The sequence below is a fragment of the Glycine soja genome, chromosome 2 (assembly GCF_004193775.1).
Source record: "Glycine soja cultivar W05 chromosome 2, ASM419377v2, whole genome shotgun sequence".
Taxonomy (NCBI): Eukaryota; Viridiplantae; Streptophyta; class Magnoliopsida; order Fabales; family Fabaceae; genus Glycine; species Glycine soja.
Window position 1 is genome coordinate 29,034,812 of NC_041003.1, and position 7,741 is coordinate 29,042,552.

Genomic DNA, 7,741 nt, shown 5'->3' on the forward strand with positions numbered 1-7,741 from the left:
ATTATGGGATTGTATTTATTAGACCATGTCCCCATAAAATGTGACAACACAAGTGCCATAAATATATCTAAGAACTCAGTTCTCCACTCTAGAACCAAGCATATAGAAATTAAGCATCATTTTCTTAGAGATCATGTCCTAAAAGGTGACTGTGTTCTAGAATTTGCAGATACCAAAAATCAACTCGCAGATATCTTCACAAAACCACTACCCAAAGATTCCTTCTACACCATTAGAAGAGAATTAGGACTTCTAGATGCCAATGACTTAGACAAATGATTTGTTTTATGTTATGATGACTTGTTTAATACACATGCGTGTATTATGTTCTGTGAATGATTTATGACATTATGTTATTTATTCTCTGAACATAGGTTATGTGTTAAGTATTTGGTACTTAGTTAATTATGACTGAACTTGATGTTTTTATGTATTTTGCACTTAGATGTTTATGTTTTATGCTTAGACTTGATTATTTTGATGATATATGACTGAGTGGTATATATTCAATTTGGTTTTATTCAACTTATGCTTTATGTATGTTTTTAAATTATTCATGATTTACGCACTTTGGCCTTTTTGATGTTGGCAAAGGGGGAGAGAAAATGGGTATTTTAGAAATCAAGATATTATATTTTTTCAAAGCTTTAAAATTAAGCATAAATTCAAAAAGAAAGGGGGAGAAAGAGATGAGTGAACGGTAGAACAAAACTTGTATGTATCTTCTTGATTTCAGGATTGTCATCATAAAAAAGGGGGAGATTGTGGAAGCTATGCCTTCCAAGATTATTTTGATGATGCCAAAGAATCAAGAGTTAAGCAAATTAGAAAGATTCAAGAATCAAGTTTCAAGAATCAAGATTCAAGAACAATCAAGATCAAGATTCAAGACTCAAGATTCAAGAATCAAGAGAAGACTCAATCAAGATAAGTACTAAAAAGTTTTTCAAAACATTGAGTAGCACAAGAATTTTTCACAAAATATTTTACCAAAGAGTTTTACTCTCTGGTAATCGATTACCAAAAGGTAGTAATCGATTACTAGTAGCCATCATTGTTTTCAAAACTGATTTATAAAGTTGTAATCGATTACCATAATCATGCAATCGATTACCAATGCTTTAAAACGTTAGATTTCAAATTTCAAGAGTCACAACTAGTGATAAAATATTTTCAAATCATTTTAAACTTGTGTAATCGATTACACAATACTTGTAATCGATTACCAGAGTTTCTAAACATTTTGATTTTCAAAATTTAAACATGAAGAGTCACATCTGTTGATGTGTAATCGATTACACCTTGATGATAATCGATTACCAGTAATTGATTTCGAAAAATAAATTTCCAAAAGTCACAATTCTTAAAGTGACTTGTTTCTGAATATTTTTTCAAAAGTCACAACTTTTTAAGTGACTAGCTTTCAAAGGAGTCATAATTTTTTAAAAGGTGACTAGTTTTAAAAAAATCGCCAAGAGTCACAAACTTTAAAATTTGAGTCATCAAGTGATTATAAATATGTGACCATGACATGAATTTCATAATAAGTTTCATAACAAGTTTTTTACAGAAATTGCTGATTCATTTCTCAACTTCTTTCTAAGAGTTTTTGTTCAATACTTTTTCTTCCAAGAAAAGTTCATTGTTCAAAAACTTGTGCTATTCATTTTCTTCATTCACTTCTCCCTTTGCCAAAAGAATAGAAGGACTAACCGTCTGAATTCTTTTGTGTTTCTCTTCTCCCTTTGCGAAAAGAATAGAAGGACTAACTGCCTGAATTCTTTTGTGTCTCCCTTCTCTCTTCCAAGAGGATTCAAAGGACTAACTACCTGAGAATTCTTTTGATTCTTCCCTTCCCCTTAAACAAAAGATCTCAAAGGACTAACCGCCTGAGATATCTTTTGTTTCCCCTTACCAAGATTCAAAGGACTAACCGCCTGAGAATTCTTTGTCCTAACACATTGGAGGGTACATCCTTTGTGGTACAAGTAGAGGTAAATCTACTTGGGGGTTGTTATATTGAGAACAAGAGAGGGTACATCTCTTGTGGATCAGTTCAAGTGGAGGGTACATCCAGTTAGTTATTCAAAGAGAACAAGGGAGGGTACATCCCTTGTGGATCTTTGGCTTGTAAAGGATTTTACAAGGTTGAAAGAAATCTCAAGAACCGTTAGTTGCTTGGGGACTGGATGTAGGCACGGGTTGTTGCCGAACCAGTATAAATCTTGTATTTGTCTTCTTCTTCCCTACACTTTTTAATTTCTGTTGTGTACTTTTAATTGTCGCTTTTACTTTTGGTTAAGTTTTTGTTTCTGTTCTTTACTTTCTTAACTTTTTAGTAAAAGCCTAGTTGAATCTAGTAACATTAAAAAGGATGATGTTTTAACTAGTCTAGACACATTAATAATTAATTCAATCCCCCCCCCCTTCTTAATTATTCTGAGGCCACTTGATCCAACACTCATGCAGAAGGGGTGAGTGCAAGAAAGCTTGAGTCTGTGTGTCGTCCCAGCTATTCTAGTGCCAAAGAAAGACAAAACTTGTTGGATGTGCACAGACTGCAGGGCCATCAACAACATCACAGTAAAGTATAGACATCTCTTTCCTGGGTTAGATGATATGTTGGATGAATTGCATGGAGCTTGTGTTTTCTCTAAAATTGATTTGAAAAGTGGGTACCATCAAATTAGGATTAGAGAAAGGGATGAATGGAAGACAACTTTCAAAACTAAGTATGGGTTGTATGAATGGTTGGTTATGCCCTTTGGGTTGACCAATGCTCCTAGATCTTTCATGAGATTAATGAACCATGTGTTAAGGGAATTTCGAGGAAAATTTGTTATGGTTTATTTTGATGATATCTTGATTTACAGCAAATTCCATTATGAACATCTTGTGCATCTGAGACAAGTTTTAGAGGCCCTTAGGCGTCAGAGCTTGTATGCTAACATAGATAAATGTGTGTTCTGTATGGACCATGTAGTTTTCCTTGGTTTTGTTGTTAGTTCACAGGGAGTACAGGTTGATCAAGAAAATGTGAAAGCCATTCAAGAATGGCCAACCCCCAAAACTGTTGGTGAGGAGTTGTACGCATTGGTAAGGGCATTTTTTACCCAAAAAATTTGTCATACATAGTGACTATGAATCCTTGAAGCATCTTAACTAAGGGTCAAGGAAAACTGAGCAAGAGACATGCCAGGTTCTAAAAAATGACACATTTCATACCCTGTAAGAAGAATGATGATGCATGCCATGTTGCTGATTTATTTTTCAAGAAAGTGGTGCGTCTCCATGAACTACCAAGAAGCATCATTTTAGACCGAGACACCAAGTTCCTTAGTCACTTTTGGAGAACATTATGGGTAAGGTTGGAACAAAGCTTCTTTTTTACACCACATGTCATCCTCAAATTGATGGCCAAACTGAGGTAGTAAATCGAACTTTGTCTTCTTTTCTTAGAGTTGTGATTAAAAAGAATATAAAGATTTGGGAAGAATGTCTGCCTCATGTTGAATTTGGATACAATAAGGTTGTACATAGCACTACACAACACTTTCCATTCGAAGTAGTGTATGGTTTTAATCCCATGACTCTTCTTGATTTGTTACCATTGCCTAACATTTCTGATTTTAAGAATAAGGATGCACATGCTAAAGTTGAGTATGTGAAAAGATTGCATGAGCAGGTGAAGGCTCAAATTGCAAAGTAGAATAAAAGTTATGCCAAGCAAGCCAACAAGAACAGGAAGGAAGTGGTACTTGAACCAGGTGATTGGGTTTGGGTACACATGAGGAAGGAGAGGTTTCCTAAACAAAGGAAGTCCAAACTTCAACCTAGAGGAGACGGATCTTTCCAAGTACTAGAGAGAATCGATGACAATGCTTACAAGATCGATATTCCCAGTGAGTATGGAGTAAGTTCTTCATTTAATGTTGCTGAATTGAGTTCATTTGTTGCAGGTAATGATTCTGAACATTTGAGGGCAAATGCTTTCCCAGAAGGAGGGAATGATGAGAATCCTAAAACTACCCAAATACAGGGACCTATGACTAGGAGTAGGACCAAACAATCAGTGGATACCCTTCAACAAATGGTAGCAGACATACTTAACAAGGCCCAAGTGGAGAGAAGATTATTTAGAGTACAATTCAAGTTTTTTTTAATAAAGTGGAATTGATGCGTGTGGTGTTAAATATCAAAAGTGTAGTGGTACAAGACATAAAAATCCATGTAAGATTTTGGTTTGATTTGAAAGTTTGTTTTAATATAACGTTACAATACTTTTTTTAATCTACCACAATATGCAAAACAAACACAAATGGATTTTTTTTACCATTTATTCTTTATTACAGTATGCTAGATTCAAATATGAACACATAACTCAAATTAACTAGTACTTCCTTATACTAATCAATGTTGTTAATGGCGGATGGCGGTTCATGGCGGAAAGTCAAAAATCCGCCATAAAAATATGGCGGATGGCGTAGTGGAAAATGGCGGATGTCATGGCGGAAAAAAAAAACATATATATAAACTCATTGAAATTGAAAAAAACAAAGGATTGCATTCAAATAAACTAAAAAAGTTTCATGAGTTCATACAATAATCAAGTACTAACACCAAATAAACTCATTAAAGAGTTCAAAATAAGACAATGATAAAAACATAATGCAAAGTGCAAAGTGAAGGTTGAGGCTCTAATCATCTTCTCCAATCCCAACATAATCATCTTCGTTGTTATCATATGGTAATGGAGCATCTCCCTCTCCCTCTTCCCCATCAGACGCCTCAAAATTGACCATGATTTCTTCTTCTTCAGATTCAACATCAATATTCTCCTCAACATCTAGATCCTCATCATTTTCTTGGACTGCTTTTTGCTTCCTTGATGAAGATCCAACAATCATTGCCTGTTTTTTAGAAGTTTGGGCAGCAGCAACACTTGTTTTTTGCTTTTTCCGCCTAGTATACATCCTACACTCTCCAACCCCCGAAGCCTGATACACAGTTGCCCAATTTAGAGCATCATCATCTTCAAATACCAAATCATTTCCAGCATCATTATCATCATCTTGATCCATCTCTCCCACGAGCCATTCATTGCATACATCAATATCATTAAGAGAAATTGGATCAATTTCATCTCTTGCATTATATCTTTGCTTCAATTGTTGGTTGTATTTGACAAACACCAAATCATGCAACCTCTTATGCTCAAGCCTATTTCTTTTTTTGGAATGAATCTACAACATAACAAATAAATGTTGATTTCAATCTCAAATATACTCCAAATAAAACTTGATCATCAAAATTAAATAAAATTAAAAAGTATAGTTAGAGTTTTTTCACAATTACTTGCTCAAACACACTCCAATTTCTTTCACATCCTGAAGCACTGCAAGTCAAACTCAAAATCTTAATAGCTAGCTTCTGCAAATTTGGAGTTTGTGACCCAAACATTCGCCACCAATATGCTGCAATACCAATTACCAACCAAGAGCATAACTTAGAATTCTGAATTATAAAACTAATACATAAAAAAAATAGTATGATAAAATTTTCTTACTAGGAGAATGGGTTTTCCTTTGAGCCATTGCAAAGTCGGAACCAAAGTGGTCAGCACCAATCTTGTAAAGATGCAACTCGGTTAGAATTTTCTGTTGCACATCAAATTGTGGAATCAACTTCTTAATGCACTCAAACAAACCATTGGTGACCTCAAAATCAAACTCCAAGTCAGTGTTGTCATAAAAGAACTCTGGATTTAAGAAGTGGGCAGCTGCATGCAATGGCCTATGAAGCTGACAATTCCATCTTTTATCAATGATTGCAAACACATCTTTGTACTTGCTTTCATTGTTGTTGAAAGACTTGATAATTGTTTCTTTTGCCTTGTCCATTGCTTCATAAATATAGCCCATGGCTGGTTTCCTTTCACCATCCACAAGACGAAACACTTTCACAAGTGGAGCCATGACTTTAAGAGTGTAAACCACACTATTCCAAAAAGAAGGCATGAGCACTACCTTTGCAGCTTCTTTTCCCTTAGGCTCCTTAGATAGCTTGTTCAAGGTCCATTCATCAGAAGTAAACATTTTTCTAATATTGGCTTTCTCTTTGTGAAGCCTTTCCAAGGTTAGATAAGAAGTGGCAAATCTAGTAATAGCATGTCTCACCAATTCCCTCTTCTTTGTAAAATTTCTCAACAAACTTAAGGTACTAGAATGGGCATAGATAAACCCAACTAGATTAATTGCCCTTCTAATTGTCTTCCTTATCAAGGAAAGCTTCCCAATATCTTCAAGCATCAAATCAATACAATGAGCTGCACAAGGAGTCCAATAAATATGTTTCCTTTTCTCCTCCAACAACTTACCCGCTAAAACATAGTTGCTCCCATTATCGGTTACAACTTGAACAACATTCTCTTCTCCAACTTCCTCCACAATGACATCAAGCAACTCAAAAAGCTTTTCACTTGTCTTTACAAAATCAGAGCCATCAACAGACTTCAAAAACATGGTACCAGCTTGAGAGTTAATCAAAAAATTAATGATGCATCTTTGTTTCCGATCAGTCCAAGCATTGGACATAATAGTACAACCATACTTGACCCATTGCTCCCTATGGCCTTTCATCAAATTTTCAGTATATTCAACTTCCTTCTTCAAGAGTGGAACTCTGATGTCATGATAGCTAGGAATGGGCAAATGTGGCCCATATTGACCAATGGCTGCAACCATGTTCTCAAAGCTTTTCAATTTAATGAGGTTGAATGACAAACCTGCTTGGTACCAAAAGCGAGCAATATGTTGATGCACCTTCAATACTTCATTCTTATCCATTGACTCTCTTATGTTCATTTGCCTCAGCATCTCCATTTTTCTCCGATTGATTGCATTTTCTGGATTCTTACAAAATTTGTCCATTGGTCCTTTTTTAGTCCCACACTTTGTCTTTGCACTTGCAGCAGCATTACAAGAGTCCGCAAACTCATCTTCTTCACTTCCATCATATCCAATCGGTTCACCAAATTCAAAGTCTCTTATATTTGCCATATTACCACTGCCAGAAGTACTGTAAGTGGTCCCACTTTTTTTTGTAGCCATATATTCCTTCAACTCTTCGACTACATTTGGGGGAGTTTTCTTGCAAGCTACAACATTGCCCGACTTCCCAATCAGGTGTTGTTTGGCTCAGGTTATTCCTCCCTTAGTGATTTTTCCACAGAAATTACAAACAATGGTGTTTGTATCTCCTTCCACTAGTGAATGGCAATATTTCCAGCCTGGGTCTACCTTATTTTTCCTCGTTGCACTTGCAGTAGCAGCATTGGATGATGGTTCAGCCATTTAAAAGAGGTCTGAACAGAAAAAAAAAATTGTGGTGTCAAATACGAAAAAAAAGGGACTGTTAACAGTAAAAAAAGGTGTGAAATAGCAAAAGGAAAAAAAAAGCTGTAGACAGAAAAATGGGGTGTCAAACAGCAAAAAGCCCAAAACAAAATTAAAAAAAAAGAGCAGGTCTGACCCGCGTCTTCTTCTTCTTCTTCTTCGTGACTTCGTCTTCTTCCTTCGCGCGTCTTGTTCATGCGTTGCCGGGGCTCGTCGCCGCCGTTTGTGCTTGCCGGGGCTCGTCGCGATGCGTGCGCGTGCGAACTGCGGGAAGGGGTGGTGTCGCGGCGGCGACTGGGTGCGGCGGGGTGCGGGAGTTACGCAGGCAGAGAAGGTTTTGAAGGTAA

General features: G+C 36.2%; 1 protein-coding gene across 1 annotated transcript; it reads right to left on the bottom strand.

Annotated features, from left to right (window-relative positions):
- Positions 1–4,538: 4,538 nt before the first annotated feature.
- On the bottom strand, positions 4,539–7,007 carry LOC114392121. Its single transcript, XM_028353160.1, has 3 exons — positions 5,567–7,007; positions 5,356–5,474; positions 4,539–5,243 (listed from the first exon to the last, which is right to left on the bottom strand). The coding sequence occupies exons 1-3, from the start codon at positions 6,927–6,929 to the stop codon at positions 4,698–4,700; spliced, it is 2,028 nt and encodes a 675-aa protein (XP_028208961.1). The 5' UTR covers positions 6,930–7,007; the 3' UTR covers positions 4,539–4,697.
- Between the last annotated feature and the right edge of the window lie 734 nt (positions 7,008–7,741).

Coding starts and splice junctions, on each gene's coding strand:
- LOC114392121 (XM_028353160.1), bottom strand. CDS start 6,929: ATGGACAAATTTTGTAAGAATCCAGAAAATGCAATCAATCGGAGAAAA. Junction 5,475..5,566: donor AAGGAAAACCCATTCTCCTA/GTAAGAAAATTT, acceptor TTGGTATTGCAG/CATATTGGTGGCGAATGTTT. Junction 5,244..5,355: donor ATTGGAGTGTGTTTGAGCAA/GTAATTGTGAAA, acceptor GTTATGTTGTAG/ATTCATTCCAAAAAAAGAAA.